This window comes from Rhinatrema bivittatum, chromosome 3 (genome assembly GCF_901001135.1).
Source record: "Rhinatrema bivittatum chromosome 3, aRhiBiv1.1, whole genome shotgun sequence".
In the NCBI taxonomy this organism is placed as follows: Eukaryota; Metazoa; Chordata; class Amphibia; order Gymnophiona; family Rhinatrematidae; genus Rhinatrema; species Rhinatrema bivittatum.
In genome coordinates this window covers 18995504-19020978 of record NC_042617.1, presented here as the reverse complement: position 1 = coordinate 19020978, position 25475 = coordinate 18995504, and the positions used below count along the sequence as shown (strand labels likewise).

At 46.1% G+C, this 25475-nt stretch overlaps 1 protein-coding gene across 1 annotated transcript in view; it reads left to right on the top strand.

Annotated features, from left to right (window-relative positions):
• The window catches only part of MOCS1 (molybdenum cofactor synthesis 1), a 103202-nt gene that overhangs the window by 22084 nt on the left and 55643 nt on the right, over window positions 1-25475 (top strand). Inside the window, 6 exon segments of the mRNA XM_029592933.1 lie at window positions 3631-3763; window positions 4612-4779; window positions 18157-18200; window positions 18202-18288; window positions 18290-18323; window positions 24945-25006. Coding sequence (XP_029448793.1) covers window positions 3631-3763; window positions 4612-4779; window positions 18157-18200; window positions 18202-18288; window positions 18290-18323; window positions 24945-25006 — 528 coding nt within the window.

Here is a 25475-nt window from a genome sequence, read left to right as displayed (position 1 = left end):
AAGTGCCAAGACATGTATCGGTAACAAGTTTCATAATATAAGGTATATGATGTGTGACCTGGATCTTGTCCTTTTATATGGTTAATAGGAAAACCATACAATAATTGACCGTTGTACTGCATATCTCTTAAATTATTCTATAATAATAATGAATAAAAATAATAAAATACACAATTACATTACTAGGTGACTTTAGCTGTGTGTAGATGTTCATTCGCTTATTCATTTAAACTTCATTAACCCCATTCTCGTTGTAAAATGCTTTATTGAAAAGCCATGTATTTAAACATTTTTTAAAAAATAGTTTTAAATCGCTTTGTAATCTTGTTTCGAGTGGCAATCAGTTTGAAAATGCTGGTCCGGCTAAGGAAAGGGCTCGCTCTCTGACTTGGGTTAGTTTTGCTGTCCTGACTGAGGGGATGGTTAGTAGAGCTCTGTTGGCTGATCTAAGATTTCTTTGTGGGATGTGTAAGTGTAGTGCTGTGTTTAGCCAGTCATCTTTTTCTTTGTTGATCAGTTTGTGAATTGTGCAAAGTGTTTTATATTGCACTCTTTGTTCTATCGGCAGCCAGTGTAATTCGGCAAGTGTTTGAGTGATGTGTTCCCTTATGCTTTTACCAGTAAGTATTCTGGCAGCCCAGTTTTGTAATATTTATAGAGGTCTTATTGTTGTGTGGTAGCCCCAGAAATAGTGTATTACAGTAGTCTGTGCTAGTGAATATAAGTGCTTGTAAGACTGTTCGGAAGTGCGCTTGTGTTAATAAGGGTTTAAGCCTCCTGAGGACCATAAGTTTGGCGTATCCTTCTCTAACTTTTTGTGATATGTGTTGCTTAAGGCTGAGTTCAGTGTCATACGAAGAGGACTGGTCAGCCACTGTATAGGTCCCTGGTTGGGGAGACCGCACCTTCAAAAGGATATAAACAGGATGGGGTCGGTCCAGAGGGAGGCTACTAACATGGTCAGTGGTCTTCGTTATAAAGAATATGGGGATAGATTTAAAGATCTAAACATGTACACCCTAGGGGAAAGGCGAGATAGGGGAGATATGATAGAGACATTCAAATACCTCCAAGGTTTCCATTTATAGCAGGCGAGCCTCTTTCAATGGAAAAAGAGGCTCTAGAATGAAGATGAGTGAAAGGGGGTAGAATCAGGAGTAATCTTAGGAAATATTTCTTTACAAAGAGGGTGGTGGATGCCTGGAACAGCCTCCCACTGATGGTGGTGGTGGAGACAAAAACAGCATCTGAATTCCAGAAAGCCTGGGATAACCGCATAGGATCTTTGTGGGAGTGATGGGCATTGTAAAGCTAAATTAGTTGGGCGGATGGGCAGACTGGATGGGCATTTTTTTTTTTTTTGCTGTCATATTTTTATGGATTTATCTTCACATTGTATAATTATTGAAAGTCTAGGGTTGTTACAAAGAGTTATATGGAAGCATGGGAAATTGTATTTATTTAATTTATTTTCACAATTTGCAGCCCGCACAATCCAAAATATTTGGTGGGTAACAACTTACACGCATAATAAGCATAAATTTGTTCACAAATAACATTCAACCAAATTACAGTAACCATCAGATAAAAACAACTTTAAAATATAAAACTATTAAAAAACAAACAAACCACAAAACATGGATAATAAAAATACAATAAAAATTAACAAACCATTCAATAAAATAAAATACCAACATCATCTAACAGAAAGCTGTTTGGCCAGTGATTACATATCCATGTTGAATATTTTCTTAAAAAAGAGAGCTTTTACCTGCTTCCTAAAAGTTATATAACCTTGGATATTCCTGATCTCATTCAGTAAGCTGCTCCACCACATTGGGCCGGCAGCACAAAAGGTTGGCTCTGGTCTTGTCTAAGTGAGCTTGATGAATGGTCGACACCTCTAACAAGTTTTGACCAGAGGATCTTGAGCTGCGCTGTGGATTGTAGATCTTTAATGCTGAACTTACACACACAGGGGTAACAGTACTTAAAGCCTGAGGAATCATCGTTACAGTTCTAAATTGGATTCTCCATCCTGTAGGGAGCCATTGATTAGCACATAATGCTGGAGTAATATGATCAAACTGTCCTAGTACCAGTTGTTAATTAGCCGCTGCATTTTGAATGGCTTGTAAGCATCGTAGCATACAGGCAGGCACCCCACCATACAAAGCATTGCAACAATCTGTTTTTGAGATAAAGATTGTATTAGCAGTCAGAAATGTTTTAGACTGTAAATCGTTGAAGGAAGAGTGGACTTTGTTTATAGTTGGCTAAAGGCAATTCAGTCAGAGCAGAGATGCAAGAAATTGACTTGTAAGATGCTAGGTCATTATTACATAACGCCACTTACTGAGGAGGACCTGGATAAATGTTTCAATATTTTGTTGGAGAAACTGGGGGCAACCGGGCTCTCTTCCATACGTGGTGGTCCTCCCAGTAATTAAGGAGCACCGATCTGAGGCCAGGTTATGGCCTCAGACCGTTGGTGATCTTACTTGGGCTTAGTATTGAGAATGTTCTTCCTGGATCCTCTCATTGGACACTTCATTAACTGCAGCCAGAAGAAAGTGGGCATTTTGCTGGAAAACTCCACAAAATCCTCTTTCAGAGTTTGATTTAATTGGTATGGGAGATGTACTCGATGGACATGATGGCTTTTGTGATTACTGTGGATGTTGATGAGCCCTGGCATCCTTTTTATAGGTGAACAGGCGAGTGACGTGGGTTGCAGCGCAATCTGGGGAATATGACCTTCCTGAGTTAATGTCTGGTTAGGGCTCTATCTAGACAGAAGCACAGTTCTGCTTCGTGTGCAATACCAAGGTTTTATTTACAAATCACACAACCCCTGGTTCATCAATCTAGTGCTCTTGGTGGCTGTGTTGTCAGGGGTGGTCATATACCAAGTTATTTCCCAGGTATTCCCATTCAGAACCTAGGCTCACCCTGCAGCAACTGTCTCGCCTTCCAACTCCACTGGGCAGCCATCAAGTTGGGCCTTTCCCTGCTGCCTGTCGAGGACCAGTCCGGATCCTCGGGGGGTGTGGTCATGCTCCGGGCTAGCACCCATCTGAGGTGACCTCAGTTTGTCATCCTGTGGCTTCACTAGCAGGACTCCAGCCTTCCACGGGACACACCCCAGATACCCTTATTAGATGGTGTTTGACGACGGAGACTCCTTCCCTCCTGGTAGGGGATGAGTGCTGCCTCTGCATCATTGCGAGCAGATAGCTGGTCTCCTATGCTTCACTGCTGCTGGGTCATTAGGCGGACGCATTGTCTCTTTACCTGTAAAGGAAGAAAACTATTCCGACGTCGTAAGGCGGCATCATAACACAATCCATGCGCCTCCTATGTGTGCACGAGTCCAAGTGCCTTCAGCCACCCGAGAGGTGCAATGCTCCTCTCCAGTGTGCATCCTGGGCTGTCTAGATGAGACTGTAGAACTATTTTATTTAAGTGTTAATGGAGTTGTACAGTGTTTGGACGTAAGCTGTGCTGTTCTGGGGTTTCGGGTAGCCACCCAGAGGTGGCAAATGAGCATTGGGGAGACAGCATGGGCACCCGCGGCTTTCCCCCCGTGAGGCAGTCATCCCATTTCACCACAGTCTCCTCTTTCTTCAGGAGCTGCCGCCAGCAGAACGGAAGCCGTTCCTCGATAGGCAGCCATTGCCTTTCTCCGCCTTCTTGACCGACAGCTTTGGGCGCCAACACAGCTATCTCCGCATATCGCTGACCGAGAAGTGCAACCTTAGATGTAAGTCCCTGCTCTTTGCTTGTGCGCTGCTGTATGAAAGCGAGGAGGCATGGCTCTCAGCTTACCCCCTGCTCCGTTTTATTGGGCGCGGTTGCGTTTGCATCTCACTCACTCACGCTCGCTGCACCGTAGCACCGAAGACCTGCACTGGGACTGGTGGGAGCCACAAGCGTTTTCCGATCAGGTAGAGGCGACCTCTGCCGGCACAAAGCAATGTCGAGGGGTTGGGTCCTTGGGCCAAAAAGAGGGAAACCATATCCCCCAATTCACTTCCACACCCTCGGCGCCTGAAGGCGAGAGAGCTTGTAACATGTTCCAGCTGGAGCTTGTGTCCTTTGGCAGTGAGAGAGCCATTCTCTGACTGGGCAGGCTGCAGGGTAGACCTGAGCTATAGCAAAAGCAGTTGCTTTCGATTCTTTTTATCTGCATTTGCCTTGTTTTACTTTCTGATTTGTTTTCTCGTGTGTTCTTTACCTCTCCTCGGCTTCCACTCCCGTGCTGCTGTGTGAGATTTTTAGAGACTGCGACGAGAGCCAGGGGGTCCTTACCAGACCTTCGCTGCATTCCTGGGCCTGCCTCTGTCTGCTGCTACTTTCTTTCCTGCCGTAACTTTTTTTTCACTGTCACCTTCTTCTCTGACCCTAGTTTTAACAACAAAACCGTAGAGGAAGTGGGCTGCCCCTGTTTTTGGGACTAACGGCTTGCCAACGTGTGCAAAGCAGAATGATGGGGCAAAGGCTTGTGGGCCACTGAGTGGCAGACAAGGCCGAAGGCGGCGTGTTTGGCTTCTACCCTGACGAGCCTGCCCTTTTTTCCCTGGGGGAGGTTTCATTTGTCTCTCGTTTCAGGTCAGTACTGTATGCCGGAGGAAGGTGTTCAGCTGACCCCCAGGTCTGAGCTCCTCACCACTCAGGAGATCCTCACGCTGGCCAGGCTCTTTGTGAAAGAAGGGGTGGATAAAATCCGACTGACCGGCGGAGAGCCCCTCATCCGACCAGATGTTGTCAACATTGTAGGTGAGTGTGCGTGCGTTTTATTAAAAAAAAAAAAAAAAGGTAATTTTATTTTCTTCTCTTCCTTCTGGGCCTCATCCGACCGTTCCCGCTCTCGATCGTTATTACTACGTTTCCTCCAGCAGCCTGGAGCAGCATCTCCATGACTTTATAACGTGGGGCCTATGAAAATAATACCTTTCCACTGTCCCACCAGCCGCTCAGCTGCCAGGTTGCTTGGCCGCCTTCTCCAGCCCCAGGAATAGTCTGCATCTCCCCCGTGAGCCCCTTGATGTCTGGCAGATCTAACCGTGCCGGCCGCCTCCTCTCCATAGGCACTGTTACTGCCGCCCCTGGCAGAGGCTGAACTCTGCCCGTGGCCGCCTGTGTGTTTAGTATTCAGGCTTTGTACCGGGCCTTCCAGCCTGCCTGATAACAGTAGCAAATCCTGTGTGTTACTGTTTATTAATAAATCCAGGGAGAAAGACTGAGAAAAAGTACTTAGAAAACAAAAGTAAAGGTTGCAGTTTTGTGACAGACCCAGTTTTTTAATAGTTCAGTCCAGGTAGTTCTATCCTGTCTTTCTGCACTATATAAACACATGGCCTTGTGGCAGATGCACCAGCCTGGCTCATCCTTAGTATGGGCTATTGCATAAGGAATAAACATCAACAAGTCGCTGAACATTAATGCCAATTAAAATCTGATAGTAAGAAGTGTAAGGGATGTACCCCATGGGAGTGGCATTCATTTGTCCAGGAAGTGTTGCAGCCGGCACACAGACCTCTTCCACATAGGTATGAAGGAAATCACTCTGCTGTCGGCTAACGGGTTGTAACGCGCATGTTAAAATCAGTGTGCCCTAAACCGAATGGAAACTCCCATCCTGCAAAAAACATTTTCAGCTATTAGCTCTGTCTCTCTCCTGCTGTCATCCCAATCAGTCAGTCTGTCCTCTGGTCTGACTGCTGAAAGAGGTCACAGTCAGACGGACAGAAATAAGTTACCCAAGGATGTTCACTCTCTTACTTTTGTAAATGAGCACCTAAAAAGCCTTTTGTTGCAGGAAGAAGTAATCAATGCATGTTTGAGTACACTCCCAAATAGCATTGTTTCGCTTCCTACAAACACTTAATGTCGCACTTGGTGGAAGTGTTTGGATGGATTGAAACGCTGGTTGCCATGTTTCGGAGCGTATTAGGTATCTTTTAGTTGCTTTTAGAATTTTTGTCTGTGACATCACCTTGGCCCCCTGTTAAGTTACCACTTCTGAGCACAAGCAGTGTTTCTATAGACTTGGGGTCCCTTTCTCATCATTTCATTTTTTTGTCCCAAAAGCAAACATCATGTGCAGTTTCAGAATTTGTATTTTTTTTGCTGTGAAGAGGTTGTATTTGGAGTCAGTTGAGTTGAAAGACATTGCCTTAGGAAAGGGTTAAGTTCGTCTTTAACGCTGCAGCTGCTGTGAGGCGTGGCGATCTCCCATGGCCTCAGACTGCCCTTGTAAGCAAGCATGTGCCCAGATAACGGGGCTTGATGCGCCACGTCCGGACATCGGTGGTTTAAATATTGGGGCTGGAATGGGAGGGCCAAGACCTCCCCCAAAATTTCCACCTGTGAGGGAAGAAGAGAAGCCTCACTGGTGGCAGGTGGAACGGCGCCGCCGCGATTTCCTCATTCACCCTCTATGGGTCCAATCATGTGCCGACAGCTGAGGAGAAGGAAGTGGCCCGGGGCGCAGCAAGGCCCATAGAGGGTGAGTGTGAGGGAATCACGGCAGCGCCGTTCCACCTGCCACCAGTGAGTTGTCTCTTCCCCGGGGGAGAGGATGGGGGCAGGGGAAAAGAGCAAATGGGGTGGGGATGGGGGAGAGAGGTGGTGGGGGGGTAACTTTTATGTTAAGGCTACCAAGCCTTTGTTGCTTCTCTTGGCAGGCATGCCTCTCCTCTCTCTCTCTCCTCACCCCCATCCACCTCTTCTCCCCTCAGCCCGGGTCTCTCTCCACCCTTGCTCCCATTGGCCTGCCCCATTACCACTCTCTCCCTTTGGCCTTCCTTTTCAGTCTCGTCCTTTCCACGCTCTCACCCCTCCTCCCTCCTGCTACCACCCCTGCCCCTACTCCTACCCCTCACAAGGCAAAGAACAAAGGCTCAGGAGGCCCAACTTAGTACCGTATAATGTTGGGGCTGCAGAGCCCTCGGGGGGGGGGGGGGGGGAAGACCTATTTGTGGTTTTTTTTTTCCTTCCAGGATTGTCTCTCTTTCAATGTGCCTGGTAGTGAGGAAATGTATGTTTCTGTTTCTTAGATGGGGCCAGATGTAGGGGGAATATCCTGCTCTGCCCCCTGTTAGATTGGGTTGGGGGGTGGTGTCTGTGGTCACAAAGTGTATATTTACGGACCTGGAGGTCCGGGATTTATGTATTGGGTTTGTCTTGCACCTCTCTTAATCTCGAGTCCGCTGTGCTTTCATCTCTGTTCTGCTTTTCCGGCACTTCAGAGCAGATTATGTGCAGGTACTGTGGGTATTGCCCTGTCCCCAGAGGACTCAGTCTAAGGGGGTTTTGTACCTCAGGTAGTGGAGGGGGAAGGGACTTGCAGCAGTGGGATCTGAAGCCTGGCTCTCTCTCTGAAGTGTATTGCTAGTGCTCCTCTGATTTCTTGCACTGTGCCGAGCAGTTTCCTTCTGAAGCTTGTTAAGGGGTTCCCAACATGTTGAGGTGAGCTCAGAAGGTTTTTTTTGTTTGTTTTTATCAGGTGAGTAGTGTTCAAACAATTAGGATGGTCTCTGTATCTTCAGGCCACGTTTTCTTGGTCTGGGATTTGCATCTCTTGGTGTTTATCTCCTCTCTCTCCACACACAGTACAGAATAATCACTTGGTACCGACATTTCTAGCAGTAATGTGTTTTTATCATTCTCTCCTTTACCACTTTGTCAGATTTTCTAGCATCCACTATTTCATTGCTCTGGAATGAATAATTATACTGTGATTTATGCAAGAAATGTGGCACAATAAAATGAGATTAACTCTAAATGGAAAGTAAAAACAAAATGGCAGTGGAAATGTGGGTGGAGCCTCGTTGCCCCCCATCACCACCAAAAAAGCGTTCCGTTGCCCCTTGGTTTAAAGCAGTGATGACAAGCCTGAACGCTAGTGCCCCCAGTGACATTTCTGGCCAGGTCTATTAGCATGCAAGAGGCCCGGCTGAAAAGCCCTACTGACGGGCATCCAGCAGCCTGTTCAGTTGAGATGGTTGTCACTTGAAAAGATTGATCATACTGGCTTTAAATCAGGTAGGACAAGAAACACGATGGGGAGTGCACACCGTGGGATACTGGGTCAGCTGCAGGTTATAAATAAGGCACTGAACGTGCGACTTACGGCAAGAAGAAACAAATCGGACCCTGCTTTGCGTTCTCTGTCTGCTTAAGGTCCTCTATCTGTTGAGCGTGCTGTAAATATTTGGAATGGAAGAAGCCAGACTGAAGATGTCGGCAGAAAAGGACCACTCGGTTCACCCATGGGTACCCACATGTGGCTCTCGCAGGTCTTACTTGATCTGTGGTCTTCTCCCTCCCTCTGTCCCATCCATGCTTCCTTGCCACTGTTTTGACTCCTAGAACCTCCCTTGGAAGTCTCTTCCAGGTGGAAAAATACAGTCTCCGATTCTTTTTGAGTTTCTCTCCCTCAGCGTCGCATGATGACCTCTTGTCCTTGTGCTCTTCAGTCTATGGAAAATACTTCCTTCTGCTGCTTTGTTGAAGCCTGCTAGATAGTTGAATGTTGGCATCATATCCGCCCTTCCCCTTCTTTCTTCAGACTGTGCACCCCTCCCCTGACAAGGTAGATGTAGATGGGGGTCTCGTTCTCAGGGTGGGGACAAGTTTTATAGCCCCTTTCATCTTATCTACGCCCTTTATTTATTTAAACCATTTTATATTCTGCTGTATCCATAAATTCAGTGCAGATTGCCCTTTTTACGTACATAAAATAGAAAGGATATGTCATCGCAATATGTACACAAGATGAAATCTAAAACACCACAGTGTACGGTATACAGAAAGATAGAATAAAATCTTCCAAAAATGCACTGCGGTCGCTGAGGTTCAAGCACCCTGAAGAAAAAGAAAAGCTTTAACTTTTTCTTCCTGAAGCTTAACTAATCTTGCTCCTGTCGAGCACGTAGAGGTGATGAATTCCATAACTTGGGGCATGGCCAAGAAAAATGCCCGCTGCCCGCTTGGCTGAAATTGGGCGTGGCAGGAAGAGTGTTCTCTACTCTGTTGCAGGTTTTGAGAGCCCTTCCTCGGGTGCCGCCTGTAAAGACATTGAAGAGCACTCATTCCTAGTGCTATCGCGCTGTGCATGTTTCCCTCCCCTAGGGAGGTCTCCAGTTACCACTCATCTCCTGTCCATAAGAATATCGAGGGCTTTACTGAAATCCAGATCCACCACGTACTTCCCCGGTCACGTCGCCAGAGAGATCCCATGGGAAAAGGTGGTCTGGTGCATTCAGCAGACAAAACGGGTTTTGCATGTGCACGCGGCTAATGTTAAAGAAGTCCGATTTGAGTGTCTCCTTTTTTTTGTATTCTGATAGTATTTCAGTCCTAAAGAGCGATTGTATAAAGAAACATAGAAACATAGAAATGACGGCAGAAGAAGACCGAATGGCCCATCCAGTCTGCCCAGCAAGCCTCACAACATTTTTTCTCTCATTCTTATCTGTTACTCTTAGCTCCTTGTTCTATTCCCCTTCCACCCCCACCATTAATGTAGAGAGCAGTGATGGAGCTGCATGCAAGTGAAATATCTAGCTTGATTAGTTAGGGGTAGTAGGGCAGTAACCGCCGCGATAAGCAAGCTACACCCATGCTTATTTGTTTTACCTAGACTATGTTGTACAGCTCTTGTTGGTTTTTTTTTTTTTTTTTTTCTTCTCCCCTGCTGTAGAAGCAGGGAGCCATGCTGGATATGCATTTTGAAAGTTTCCTGTACTCGGCTGCTCTCGCCATCACTGAATCGAAATTGGGGCACTGCCATTCTGATCCTCTCGGAGCCCCAGGGAGGTGACGCCCCCGATGCAGGTAAAGCAAGAAGGACCCAAGAGAGGACTTCAAGAGAAAACTAGCCAGAGCCCTAGGAAGAGGACGGGCCCAGAAGGGTCGCTGTGGTGAGCGATGGAGGCGCTGCTGCTGGCTCTCTCTCCACAGTGGCGTTGTTGTAGGTGGGAGCCCAGTCCAGGGTTTTTTCCGTTCTTGGCAGAAATGGCTGCTTAAAGTAAGGAAGGAAACAGAGGAGCCCAGTGGGCAAATGGAGAAGAGTGGGAGCTGAAGACCAACGTTTGGGTTGGACGGAGAACCCCGGGGGAGGGAAAACGGGCCTTCATTTCGGTCCGCTCTAAAGAGATTTTTTGCGGTGCCGTTTCTCCCGCGTCCCTCCCCCTCGTGCACAGAGCGTGCAAGACGCGTCACGGAACCGCTGCGAGTGGAGGGAGCCCCTTCGGGGCCAGTTACAGAGATGTAAATGTTTTTTTTTAAACTGTACTAGCCGGGTGCTTCACAACAGCAGCGCGCCTGTTTCTTGGCTCTGTTGCTTTCTCTTTCTCTGGTGTTATCCCCAGATCTCTCTTCCTGCAGGTCCTAATAGGGTAAACTTGAAGGTTAAAATCTGCTTTTAGAATAACAGATTTGCACAAGTTTTTATTGTGGCCACTTGCTCTGTTCATCAAAACAAATCTCCTTGCTGTGTGGTGTGGACTCAGTCCATGACTGGCTCTGTAGAGCGGTTAAATTGTTTTTTCTCTTCAACTTTCTAAACCATTCCTCTGAAAAGAGGCTGTGGAATGGCGAGCAGTGAATGTAAAGAAAAGACAGATCAAAGTATAATAATAACAAAAGCACATAAAACAAATGAAATAGCGATGAAAAAAATCAAATATAAGCCATTGAAAAAAAGCATAATAAGATTAAGGTACTGAAACATTAATTACATTCAGAAACAAAAGCAGAATCCCCCAGATTTAAGAAATGGACAGCATACCGAAATTATCCAGAAGCAGCCACAGAACCCCATGCTTTGCATAGCCTTCGGAAAGTTGGGGAGATCTTGATTCATTTAAATTGTTGCAGAACAGATAAACGGGACCTGCACAGGGAAACGATTTTAGACGTCTCGGTCAGTATAAGAGAGAGAACCAGGAGGAGCAGGAGAGTTCTTCCTGGCACATTGTATCCAGAATGCTAGATATTGAGGTTCAGGATTATTTAAAACTTCAAAAATCAAAGTTTATTTTAAATTTAGGCCTTTGACTGACTGGCAGGCAATGCAGTGCCTTAAGAGTAGGTGAGCTATGATTGTAAGCTCTGGTCCCTGAAACCAAGCCTGCTGAGAATTTTGTATCGCCTCTAATCTATTAACATGTTTTGGCAGATCCCCTTCGGTTAGATTCTTGTAATAGCCTGTCCGGTGGTTGGCCTAAGAAATCTTTATTGTGCCCTGCAGTTGCAGCGTGCCATGGCATGGATATTAACTGGAGCCAGATTGACTGACCATGTGTCACCTCTACTTTGTGACTTGCGTTGGTTGCCTCTTCATTTTAGAGTGCAATTTAAAATATTAGTCATTGTTTTTAAATTGTTGCATGGAGATGCCCCTTGTGAGTTAGCAAATAAATTAAGAAGATATCTCTCTTTGCAGACTCTGAGGTCACAGGAGTCTGAGTTGCTAAGCATGCCATCCATGCAAGCTGCAAACCATGAGAGCAAGGGCTCTTTCCCTTGGCTTCATTTTCATGAAATGCATTGCTTGTGGGACGACAGCATGCTGCAGGATCTAAAATCATTCGAGAAAACAGGTTCAAAGCAGTCTATTTGATTATTGTGATTAGCATATGGAATGGATCTTGTGTACACTTGATGTTTAAACTCTGGAATTTGTTGCCAGAGGATGTGGTTAGTGCAGTTAGTGTAGCTGGGTTTAAAAAAGGATTGGATAAGTTCTTGGAGGTGAAGTCCATTACCTGCTATTAATTTAGTTCACTTAGAAAATAGCCACTGCTATTACTAGCAACAGTAACATGGAATAGACTTAGTTTTTGGGTACTTGCCAGGTTCTTGTGACCTGGTTTTGGCCTCTGTTGGAAACAGGATGCTGGGCTTGATGGACCCTTGGTCTGACCCAGTATGGCATGCTCTTATGTTCTTCTTATGACTGGTTTTATGTAATCTGTACTGGACACACAGTGGAGGATGCGTAATATAAATGCAGCGAAATAAGTAAAATATCAGGGGTTACAGTGGGCCAGGCACAATATCATCTCAGATTGTTTCTCTTAATCTCTCTTGGCATTCATTCCCTAGACTGCGGTATATTTGAATACCATCAGCCTACATCGTATACCTGCAGCCTGTTTTTACTAATAATCCTTGCCAAAGTTCAACATACGCATGGAATAATACTGGAGATATTATGGAGCCTTGGAGTACGACACATGCTAATGCGCAAGGCTGTGCCGCCATCTCCTCTCTCAACGGCAGCCTTGGTTGTCTTATCTTGGAAAAAACCTGAGAACCAATTTAGGGCTGTTCCTTTGCTCCCGTGGACCTGTAACCTTGCCAACAAAATGCCGTGGTCTACGGGTATGAAAAGCTGCAGTCGGGTCAAGTGAAACTATAAAACAGCCCTCTCCTCTGTCTAGATCTTGAGCCAGGAGTTCACACTCACCCTTAAACCCTGCATGAAATCCTGATCTGTCTTGGGGGCCAGGAGCTCATTACCTTGCAGATTCTGAATTAAATTGCATGGCCATGCTCGTGCCACTAAAGTGCCTATAAAAGGCAGATGAGATGAGGGTCCTGTAATTTCCTTAGTATATTGGATTCGGGATTATTTTCTTAAGTGGACAGATGATGGTTTTTTAAAATTTTGCAGGCAGTGTCCCTTTATGCTGGGGAAGAATGAGGCAGATAAGAGGGTCTGAGCCAGAAGTGGGGTCCAGAGGGGGAAGACGACTCCTGGGTTAGCCTCTGCTAAGAGATGCTCCAGCTCCTTCAGTGCTAAACTTTCAGAAGAGGAGAAGTGTGTAGCGTGATTTTTCGTTGCCTCGTTAGCATTGTGCGTTATCTCTAATAGAGGAAATCACCTGCTTGTTGCAACCCATTCAGCTCTCCAGCTCTACTGATGTCGTCGTGATACAGGATTTCGTCACTAACGTTCTCTTTATCCTCGCAGGTGGAAATATAGTCAGTGGAATATTATCCAAAGCTGCTCTATTATCATGAACCTTTTTTTTTCCCCACAAAGAAGTTAATCTAAATCACTAGCTGACCAAGCATCCATACCATCCCTCATTGGAGTTATCTAATGCATCTGCATGTTTCACAGCCTCTTACTGTTTGAAAGAGCTCGTGAGGTTTATTACTGATGTGCGCTGCTAGAAAACATTTTCTTCCCTCAGTTTCTTCTTGTGTCTTAAGATGTTTTTTGTAGGCTTCTCTACTTTGAGCTGCACCTGATTTCCTCCATGTTCTCTCCAGTGTATCATGTTGACAGTTTTAGTTTTCTCATTTCCTCTGTAACACCATGGTGCGCTTCTCTAGACTGGTTTAGTCTTGGCCTCATGCATAGTTGACTCCCAGTTTTCTGCTTCTTCCTCTGGCCGTACCATCTAATGATATAAATCGTCTCCGTATGTCAATCACCTCCAATAATCTCGTCGCCAATGGATCTTTCTTGACCCTTGAAATTGGAGTTGTCTCATGAGAGTAACATTGGAAGATTACATGGTTAGGGTTGGGGAAAAAAAACCCAGAGGTCCATTAAGTCTGACTGCTTCTCTTCTCGGTCTCTCAGCCTGATAAAGGTGGGGAAGGAGAGGAAAATGCACTGTGCAGCAGTGAAAGGATTCATCCGCAAAAAACCGCAAGTATGGCAATCTGCTCTGGCTTGCTGGCTTTGCACGACCCCTTGGCATGTAGCTGTATCTCAATGCCTCACAGTGGGGGGTGATTGTGTGAGTTTCAAATCTAAATCCTCCTGTTTAGAGGTGAAGCTAGTCAGGGATATTCTTCAGATATCCACAGTGAACCTGCATTAATTATTTGCTTACAAAGGGGAGGCAGTGCATGCAAATATACCTCCTACATATCCAGACCTCTTTGTGGCACCCCCAGAACTGGCGTTGCCTACCCCTGAGCTACTCTGTTTGATCTGCCAGTGCCTGACACCTTCCCTATATCTGTGATGGGCCTGCTTCCTTCAATACTATTCCTCCTGTGCCAGGCCTAATCCTCCACTGTTCCTCAAAACGCCGTGAGCTTGGGTTTGGAAGACGAACGATTAAATTCCAAATCCATATTTGCATGGTGCCGCCTCTTCATTTACAGTAGTTCCAACTCCGTTCTGCAGTGGGAGGGCATCAAAGAGCCCCCCAGGCTGAGTTGGACTGATCTGTAGCATTCAGAAGCCTGAAATGTCAGCAACACCTTTAAAGTAATTAAAGAGCCATGACAGTGAGCTGGCTTGAGCAAACTTGTTACGAGTTTTCATCTGCATCAAAAAGAGATTTATAGCATATCTTAAATATCAAATGAAGCAAAACCTTCTGAAGCTTTCCTATGTATAGCATTGAAAAACACGAGCAAGTTGCACCAAGGCTGCAAGCCAGAGAGGGCTGGAACAGTTCCTCATCCCTATGAGAAACCTACAAAAGGACATCATCATCTGCTCCCCTCACAGCCAGGGAAAACTGAATACGTTCTGGCAATGGGAAAAGAAACCGCTGTAGCACTATTTATCTGGCACTTCCAGTGCAGATAGTGCTGTATACCGTATGAATCACAGTGATTTCAAGCTCCCTGCCCAGGTTCATCCTAGGTTCCACGTCTCTGTGTGACTGTTGAGCCAGCTGCTCAGCTTTGCTCCTGAATCGTTCTAAGGCTGGATAGTCCTGTCTTAGTCGGAAGATTGGGCATGAACAATGCCAAAAAGTGCTTTGAGCTGGGGAGGTTTTCTGGGTTGCTCCTTCTATTCATTAGGTATTAAAATATTCCCAGAATTGTATGGTCACCATATTTGTGGTGGGATATTTGAATGGCGTTATCAGTAGTTTCTCATCCCCTAAACTCTCGAGGTGCCAAATGTCCACGTGCTTGCCCACTCTTTTCTATTTATCATTAAATCTTAGCTGCCAGACTATTGCTTGAGCTTTGCTAGATCCTCCTTCGCATTTTCCTCGTATTTCCCGGCCCTCTTCCAGGAGTAGAGAGTTAGCCTGTTGGTTGCAGGCAAGTCACGTCCGCACTGCTCTGAAGGCCTGGATGGTCTTCACCTTACGACAGCCGCCATTCCCCATGGGTTGAGCCAGGTTCCTGTGGGCTGAGTGCACGACTGGAAACAGGAACTGGCAGGCAACTGAAGACGGAAGCAAGCAAGCAGAATCGGGAGCCAAGAGACTTCCGTGAGACCAGGAACTAGGACAGGGGCTTGGCAAGGAACACGAAGCTGGCCAGAGATCAATAGCTAAACTGATAACGCTTCCATGGGGAAGACGCCAGGTGAGCCGTTGGTCCAACAGAGGGTGTGGTAGACGGGACTTCCTTATATACTGCAGTCTGTTAGGGCCATACCTATGATTGGTCCAATAGGGAGTCTGCGTGGGCGGGTCTCCCTGTCTTTTCTTCTCCTCAACAGCCAGAAGCTCTGTTGTCAGGTCTTCTGGCTGTGAACTCCAGAGACCACAGGTTCGAATCCTGCTGCCCCTGACAAAGCAGCGGGCTATGAACCAGGGAAATCAGGGTTGAAATCCCACTGCTGCTTGGGCAAGTCACTTTAACCCTCTGTTGCCTCAAGCACAAACTTATGTTGTGATCCCCTCTTGGGTCAGGGCTATATCTACAGTGCCGGAATGTAATCTGCATTGAAGTGCCAAAAGTGTAATATAAATAAATTAAAACACCCCGATACAGATTTTGGTATGATGGACAAAAAGGCAAACCTTTTCCCGATAATCCTTCTGCAATGTTGCTCTCAAAAATGTTAAAGAACGGGTCCAAAAACTGGTCCCTGATGTTGCACCACTGGTAAACACCCCCCCTCCTCAGAGAAAACGCCATTTCCGACTACCCTTTGGCGCCTCCCACTCAGCCAGTTTTCTGACCCAGTCAGTCGCTCTAAGGATCCATACCCATTGCTTCAATTTATTTATAAGTCCTTCTGTGCGGAACTGTGTCAAAGGCCTCGCTGAGATCCAAGTTGCACTACGTCTATAGCGCTCTCCCTGGATCCAACTCTCTGGACAAAGAAACTGATGAGATTAATCTGACAAGATTTACCTCTGGTAAAACCACGTTGCCTCAGAGCTTCAATCCATTGGATTGCAAAATTTGCATTATCCTCCTGTTTTAGCAGGGATTCTATTAGTTGCTCACCACAGAGGTCAGGCTAATTGCTTTGTAGTTCCCAGCCTCCTCCTTACTATCCATTTTTATGGGTAGGAACCACATTTGCCCTTTTCCAGTCCTCTGGAACTACTCCAGACGTAAGGAAGCATTGAAAAGGTCACCAGCGGAGCTGCCAGGACACCTCTAAGTTCCCTTAGCACCCTCGACGTATCCCACCCACCCCCCGGCCCAGATAGCCTTGTCTCCTTAAGTTGAGTTGGCTCCTCATCATACGCTGTTCTAATAATCAATTGAGGGTTTACCTCGCTGCCATATCTTATTTGTGTTTTTCATGTGGTCCTGCTCCAGGCCCTCCCACAGTGAACACCGAACCAGAAATATCTGTTATCAATTTTGCTTTTCCTCCTCAGCCTCTACATATTCCCTCCCCTTCACCTTTCATTCTCACTGCCACTTTTGCACTTCCTTCTATCACTAACAAATCTAAAGCAAGCCTTGTCCCGCACCCCCACCCCCGTTTGTTTGCCAGCTTTGCTATTTCTCTCTCCATTTGCACCTTTGCTCTCCTGACTCCTTTCCCAGTGTCCTCTTAGCTTTCCCAGATGTCCTTGCCTGTCTTCCTCTTTCTCCGATCTCTCATAGTTATGAACCTCACCGTTTTCAGCGACTTCTTTAGGAAACCGTAGATGCCTCTCTTTCCTTTATTTTACTTTCCTTAACAAAAAGATTAGTTGCCCTTATGATATCTCCTTTTCAGTCCTGCCCTCTGCTCTTCTCCCTCCCCTAGATTTTCATGGCAGATCTGCTACAGAAAATCATTCCTTGTGGGGCACTTCCATCGCTGGGGGGGGGGGGGGGGGGTGGGGGGGGAGATGAATAGCAGCTTAGACTTTGATCACACCACATTCTTGGGGGGGGGGGGGGGATTCATCCTTGCTTCTGTTTCAAGGGAAGAGAGTTCAGTTCGCAGGGAGATGCTCTTGAATCCCTAAGTGCAGTGACGCAAAGTAGACGCTCGGTTCAGATTTTCTGTAATCTTTTTACAGATCCACCAGGCTGCTAATGGCTCTTTACTAGAACCCCTCTCGCTTTCCTAAAACCATGCATTCTGCAGATCCCATCATGTATGAGAAGAGTCATCTCCTTTCATTACAATTATAGACAACTTCGACATCCCGACAAAGCCATCCTTTGGTAGCGCTAGATACAGAATCCCTATACTACTACTGTGTTTGGAAATAACTGGACAGCAAATCGGATTAAATTACACTCAAGCTCACCTACAACCTCTGCATCCAAGTGCAACTCAAAGCTTTTATTCACAGTGAAGACATAGGGTGGATTTGTTATGGGCGTGAAACAGTTTCATATCTATCTGGTGCAGGAAAAGACCTGGAATTCTTTAAACTTTGGAAACTATATTTAAAGGTGTCAACATATGTTGAAAAGATATTTTTATTGTGATATCTGGGCCACAGACTTGATAAATTAGTTTTGGTGATTACTGTTCCTGATGTGCATTTTCTCAGCTAGTAGGCCTGGGAGCAGGAGGCGTCCTAAGGGGCATGATGGTGTCTTCAGCCCAATCAGAGCCAGGGAAGAGAATGAGAAGGGCCTTACGAGCTTAGGAGTGGGAGAGAGAGGGAGGCGAGAACTGTGTGAAGGCTGCTGGGGAAGGGGAGAGAGGACTGGGAGGAAAATGCATTCCCTGTGTGCACCTGCTGCAAGCCTCTGCACACCGCCCACCAAAATACACAAACGAATTATTGCTGTGGAGGGGAACCGTAGAGATGCAATGCATTCACTGTGCACCGCCAGATGAACAAGTCCTGGAATGATCTGAGAACTGCTGATCTCAAATAAAAATTATTTACAAAGAAAAACCTACGCCCTATTACTGTCCCTTGGCATATTTTCGCATTCCCAGTTTTGTTGCTGTCCCAGTTTTGTTGCTGTAAAATGAGTTGTCTTTTTTTTTTTTTTGCCTCTCTTGCTTAGCTGAACTGCGGAAGCTGGAAGGGCTCAAAACTATCGCCATCACCAACCAACGGCATTAACCTGGCGAGGCAGCTGCCGCGGCTGAAGGAGGCTGGGCTGGACGTTCTCAACATCAGCTTGGACACGCTGATTTCCCGCCAAGTTTGAGTTCATCGTACGGCGGAAAGGTGAGATTTGTTACCCCCCCCCCCTGTTCATACAGCCGAGGTGTTCAAGAGACAAGAGTGATCACGTACTTACCAGACGTTCCTAGGCCTAGCCAACCGTTGTCTGATGCCAGCAAGTCCCCAAGGATCTGGAGTATTCAGCAGAGTTACCAAAAAAAAAACCCCAAAAAACAGTGTGTTCACATTATTGTGGGTCCTGATCTCTTTTGGATGTTTTGTTTCGTAATGGATGTACTGGATCCCTACCTACCTGAGCCACGCAGATGATTCACCTGGTGCAAGCCTTTCCTCGGCTGAGGCTTGGCAATGCCCTCCATAGTGGTAGTAATGCTATTTATCACTTCTATAGCACTACTGGCCATAATGGTGATAAGTATTCAGGTGCAATAAGTCCCTGCCCCAAAGAACTTACAGTCTAAGTCTACAAATGTGCCAAAGAATTTGTATTTATTTGGCACATTATGTTCCATGCGGAGTACAAGATAACATCCACAAAAGCATTAAATAATTCATGCAAGACATTTAAAACAAACTGCCTTACACCAGTAAAACAAGTAAAAACAAATTCTACACTTTAAAAGCAGCATTAAAGTAAAAGGCTTTCACTTGCTTCTTAAATAGTTTGAATATCCTAGATGAGACGTAATTCCATTGGCAAGGCGCACCACAATAATTTTCTAATGCTTTTCTGCAATAACTGCCCTCCGAGCTGCCATACAGAACCAGGTGGGGTCTTGACTGCAGGATCGGGATGGATGAGAAGCGGTCCAAGAGAGGCAACCAAAATGGTGTGGGGTCTGCACCAGAAGGCCTAAATAGATTGAAGGGCCTAAAATATGTAGACCCCGGAGGAGAGGCGGGGCAGTGGGGATGTGAATACGGACTTTCAAATACTCGAAAGGCGTTGGGAGACACAAACATGGAACCTTTTCTGATGGAAAGGAAGCTGTAGAGCCAGGGCTCAGGATATGGAAGCGACGTCAGGAAATATTCCTTCATGGAAAGGAGCTGGATGGATGGAGCCATCTGCCGGAAGAGGTGGTGAAGACAGGTAACGGAATTCAAAGGAACATGGGATAACCACGGCAGGTCCCTGGGGCTGAAGGATGGAAGGAAGAAATGGGGTGACCTGTGTGAACATTAAGCCTCACATTTCTTCATGGGGGGCTAACCGGCCCCGAGCGGGTGTTAAGTCCGAACGGATCCTGCGAAGTGGCGCTGAAAGTTGATTGAACGTAATCATTCCACTGTCCACTAGATGGTACTGCAGTGCCAGATAAAATGAAATCCCCAAGCTGCAGGATGAAGCCCTCCGATGCCAGAGACCACAATGAGCTGGACCTGCTGGTGGAAGCTCCATCCCCGGAGCACTGTCCGGCTTCTCTCTCGGGAGCACTGTCTCCCTCCATGATTTTGCTGCGTGCAGCGTCTGGATACTGAACTAAGAATGAGGAGGAGAGGATGGGTGAAGGGATGCTGGAGGGGGGAGGGTTAGTGGAAGAGGCTGGGGAGCTGGAATGGAAGGAAGAGAGGAGACAGGGAGCAGAGAAGGAGTTGAATGGGTGCATCTGGAGGGGGGTGGTATGATGATGAGAGGCTGTCAGAATCCTGGACTCTTAATGCAAACAAGCTTTGTCTTCCTAAGCATTAATGCAGAGATGGGCGTTTATTGTGAAACAGAATCACATCAAGCAAGCATGAGGAGAGAGAGAAGACTTTTCACTGATTGGCAAAATTAAATACATATTATCCAGATTTCTCTAAATGACTTTTTAAATTTTCTCTCTAAACTTTTGCATTAATTTATACAAAATTAGCCTTCAGCTTTTATTCCCTTTAGCAGGGATGAAACAGATTGGTGCTCTCTATACGAGAGTAGCCACTATCTTTTTGGCATTTGTGTGCCCCACAACGAGTTCCCTGAAAATTCAAAGCTGGAATTTAATTTTGATGTAAGTTCAAAACTTTTATATTCTGCCTTTACAGAATACGTTGATCACAAAATAAACGGCAAAGCCACTGCCCTCATCGGCATCAGAACTGACCAGATCTCGCTATGGATAATCCGACTTGGGAGGCTTGGACGGTCACGGTACACTCATGCTTTGTGGTCCAGAAGTAACCTTTAGTCAGTTTTGATTCAGTTAAAGGAAAACGCAGTTATCGGAGGGCGAGCAGGACGACAAATCCTCACCGCTGGGCGCCGTCGCCTGCCGGCTCCTGGATCAGAAGATTTGCTAAAGCTCCTGGAAGCTTTCCCCATTCTCAGCTGAGCACCCGCAGCACAGCCCGCGTCCTGCAAGGCCCATCCCAGTCCCTCTTGGTTTCCCACGGAGCTCCGTGGTCATCGTGGTTCTTCCCCATTGGTCCTCTGTGAAAACGTGTCTGGCGAATGTTAATTCTTTCAGGGCTCTCTCAATTCCACCCCCCAATTAGGCTCGCTAGGTAGGTTTCATTGATTTCCCAGGTTTCTTTATTTTCGTCGGCCGCTGGGAGCCACCGGCATCTGTGTATCGAGCAGCGTCGCTTGGGGTTTTCCTTTTGTTAGAACAGAGCTCTTTGATTTTGCCTCGCTTATGTTTTTTTCAGCCGATGTCCAGGAAATAAAGAAGGCCAGGAAGCTTTCACAAGCCCCCTCCTGGTGCAAACGCAATCCTTTCTGCCACGGATCCCCCTGATAGATGTGTTATCTGCCCAGGGGGAGGACCACAGCGTCTCGGGATCGATGGCCCCTACAGCAGTGTTTCTCGGGCTTTTTCCGTGCCAGGGACCGGCTAGCAACTTTTTGGAAATGAAGTGGACCGTTGGGTGGGTGCTGGTGGAGGTCCCTATCTGTCTGTCTGTCTGTCCTTCTATCCATCAGATTGGGGAGGGGAGGAGAGGTTTGACCATCAAAACTCTTTTCTTTTTTTTCTAATTCTTTATTTATCAATTTTTAACTGATCATAAAAACAAAATATATATCATACCGAAATATAATAGTATGTATCATTGAATACAATTATTACTCAATAATTGCTTTACAGTCAGTATAATAGTAACTCATTCCGTAAGAAATTGTAAGACATTGAATTAGTTATTTGAGCGAGTATTACAGAAGAAACAGTTATCACACTCAGTAAAGAAATTGAATGCAACAGTTTATACTGATTGCTCTCACACATTGACTGTGTGTCTAGGAATGTCTGCCACGCTGCGACTTCATAGAAAAGATATTCTTGTCTTCATATCATATTTCACATTTACATGGATATTGAAGATAATACTTTACGCCTCTTAACAAACAATCACTTTTTAATTAAGAAATTCTCTTCGCCTCAATTGTGTTCTCTTGCTAAATCAGGGTACATCCAAATTTGTTGGCCATGATATTTCTGGTCCCTATTACGTAAGAATAACACAATACAGTATCTCTTTCTGGTGGAAATATGAAAGAGACAAATAAGGTTTCCCTCTCTAGTATCTCTGTCTCAATTGACGTTTCTAAAATTTCTGATGGATTGTTCTGGCTGCTTATCTTTTTAATTTTTTACTTGGAATATAATAAATTTTTGCAAAAGCAGGATAGCCTGTTCTGGCATCTTCAATATTTGCTTTAAATATTCCTTAAACATTCTTTGGGGCTATAGCTCTTTGAAAAGGAAAATTTAAATATTCTCAAATTAGAATATCTTAAGTTATTCTCCATATATTCAAATCTTTTTTCGTTCAAATACACTCTGATTTAACTAAATTTGTTTGAACTTCTTCCAATTTGGATAGGTCTTGCCTCTTGTTTTATCCAATTTTTCATTATTAACAGTACTACCTTTTCTAATCGCTATAACCTTTTGCTGACTATCAGTGTGAATTGTTGTTAAGTTTATTATCGCATTTTTCAAGAGATTTAATAGCAGCCCAAATAACATCCATGGTAACTTCAGAGACACTAGAAGATATAATCACATCCGTTTAGACTTATCCTCCTCACCACCCTTAGCAGTAATGTTCTTCATCCCTACGCCTAAGTTAGTAATATTACTTGGCTCTAAGCCAAGGGTACATTATTTTCCTTTAGATGATATTGGTGGAGTGGGAGCAGTGGGAGCCCCGGGGCTCAACGAGATAGCTTTGGCCGGAGAGAGTGACTCTCGCTCCAAGTCTGTCTCTCCAATGGCCCTGTCGTCCGGGTTCAATCCTGTTGCAGGCACAAAACACGTGAATATCTGAGGTTGGGTTTGACCCAATATGGGAGACGAAGCCATCGTTTCCCTTATGCGGGCCTTGCGCTTTGTATGAGGCATTGGGTATTAAACACTTCCCCGTTCTTTGTGACACTATTACCAAATATCAATGTCTTACATGGAGGTAAGGAGAGGGAGCTTTTATTTTACTTACGATTAACTTTCAATTGCTATGGGTTAAGAAGAAACTCAAACAGAGAAGAACAATTCTTCTTTTCCTGACAAAGCCGCGCGCCGACCTCGGCTGCGTGCCGTAGGGGGTTCCGATTTTGAACCTTATCGGACCCTCCCCCAAGTGACATCAGCGGCAACTGGGAACAGCTGATGGTAAAGTTTCCCGCAACTCAAAGGCTCCGAAAGGTAATTTGCAAGGTAAATGTTCTCAGGGCAAGTGACTTCTCACCAGTCTCTTCTCTCTCTCATTCGGACCTCTCTCAAAACTTTTTACTGCATGGGGGGAGCTCCCAGTGTGCACCAGAGGCCAAAAAGGCAAACTGAATGTTAGGAATTACTCAGAAATGAATACCAAGCAAAACTGAGGTGGGTGCAGGTTGGGGGGAGGGTCTAGCAGTGTGGTCTCTGCTTGGTCAAAAGCAAAGAAAAAGGTAAGACTACAGTTGCTTTCAAATAAGCTTCTTCTCTTTCTGGCTTTTTTTGGGGGGTGTCTCCTCTCGTACTCCATTCCAGCGAGTCTGCCTCCCAGCCCCACCTAGTTACCCCCATATCAAGCCCCCAGTTTTCACCTTGCTGCTCCTCTCTCCGCTCCCCATCCACTAGGACCCCAGCTGCTGCTTGCTCACTTCCCCCTTCCTCTGGAGCCCCTCTTGGGGGGGGGGGTGTGATTTCAGAGCAACTGGTACTTGGGAGGGAGAGACTCCCTGCCGAGGTACCTGGATTAATTTTTTTTAAGCCACGACTGAGTCTCAGTAGTGCTGAGACTTTAAAAACCAAAATAAAAAAACAGGACGACAGCAGAGAAGAAAGGGACTGGAGCTTGTCCCTTGAGTGTAGAGGAAATCTGCAGGAAGGAGGTGGCAAGCCTATGAGAAGAGGAGGAGGGAGGATCCTGATGGGTGACTGCAGTGGAAGGGAGAAGGATGAGGCAGCAGGCAGCCCAGGCCATGCCCAGGTGGTTGTGCTTCATGGCATCAACAGCCCACAGCGTCATCCGAGACGAGCCTAACGGGACCCTAAGATCACAGGCCACTTGCATTGCGCATCACTCAGCAGCTCTGGGAATCTGGGCCCTGGAGTCTGGCCAAAGAACTATCCTCCCCAGTTCCTCCAGTATAAATTGTCCTAACCACCGATGCATTCAGCCTGGGCTGAGGAGCTTTGCACCAGGGCCTAAGGTCTGCTTGAGAAATACTTCACCAGATAGAGCTAAGAGCGATTCTGGATGCTCTGAAGGCTGTCGGAGATCAGTTGGCCAACAAAATTGTCATTATTCCAACAATCTGGTAGCAATGTTGTATATCAACAAGCAGGGAAGAACAGGTTCATATCTGCTGGGTCAGGAAAGGACTAGGCTGTTTCTCGCCATGTAACTGGCAGGCAAGGAGAATGTCTTGGTAGATAGATTGAGTCGGATCCTGGAACGTCACAAATGGTCCCTGGGCAGGGACATAGCAAACCAGGTATTCTACAAGTGGGGCACACCCATGGCAAGTTTGTTTTCGCATCTCCTGCTCCAAAGTAGGGGGTGGAAGCCCAACTAGTCTGCCACCTTCTCCCTAATTTGGGGGACAGGTCTTCTCTCTGCTTATCTTCCAATTCCTTTTATAGCTCAGTCAAGCATGCCAAAAGCTTATAGAAGCTTGAGAGTAAATATTCCACACCCCGGGCTCCGTTGCATGACATCTGCCTGCCGCTGAAAACTTATATCCAGCTGTCCTCGGAGAACACCTGCTACAGGTAAGCAACTTTGCTTTGCGGGAGGAGTGTTCGTTATCTGTGTACCGTCTGCCACTATTGATGCAAGTGGACCGTTTATTGTCAGTCTGGCTTTTGTCCTGTGGCGTGGCAGTTTTGGGCTTCCAGCTCAGTTGGCACTGACTTCCTTTAGACTTAATTCATCATTGGGCCTTCATTCACGACTACCTGGTTATTTCCCCCCCCTCTTTATCCGTCCTCTTCCATTTCCCACTCAAAATGTTCTTGTTTCACTGATTCAGGAGAGACAATTTTGGTCCTTGACTGTGTTTGTGACCCTGGATTAATCTCTTTCAACTCCCTGTGCATCACTTTCCCTAAGTGTCGGATAAAGTAACATTGCTCTTCCCTCCGTCCAACCCTAGATTTGCTAGATTTTCTGCCCTGTAAAACTTGTTGGCATCAAGTGGGGCTGGAAGATTTCAGATAAGGGCAAGCTTTAACCAGCCGTTTTCTTGTATTTCAGGATTTCATAAAGTGATGGAAGGGATCCAGAAAGCCGTTGACCTTGGGTACAGTCCTGTAAAGGTAAACGGGCCGCGTTGACCGTGGAGCTCTGCAGCTTTGTGCTGGGGTCGCCTTGTCTGGTGGTGCTGTGTGTGTGCAGGTGCTCAGGCTCGCTTATTGATCAGTGTGTGGTTGGTTTACCCCTCACCCTGGAACCTGCTCAATTCCTTTGTTTGCTGGGAGGTTTTGTTGGAGCCACGGTTATTCCTTCGTCCCTTCCTCTTCCACATCCCTCACCATCCAAGCAGGAGTGATGTGCTGAGCGAGAGCACGGCAGGGATTGTGCCAGATCCCCTTGTAAGAGTGACTGAATTAGGAAGGCCAAGCCTTGCCTGGAGAGGTGGAGGAGAGTGGGTAGTTGCCCAGAAGCAAGGGATCAATAGTATAATTCAGTCTTGGAGTACCTTCTGATGAAAGAAAAGAACAGAAGAATTTCCATGCCGCATCCCAAAAATGCCCTTCAAGCCTGGCATCCTGAAAGTGACCAGTC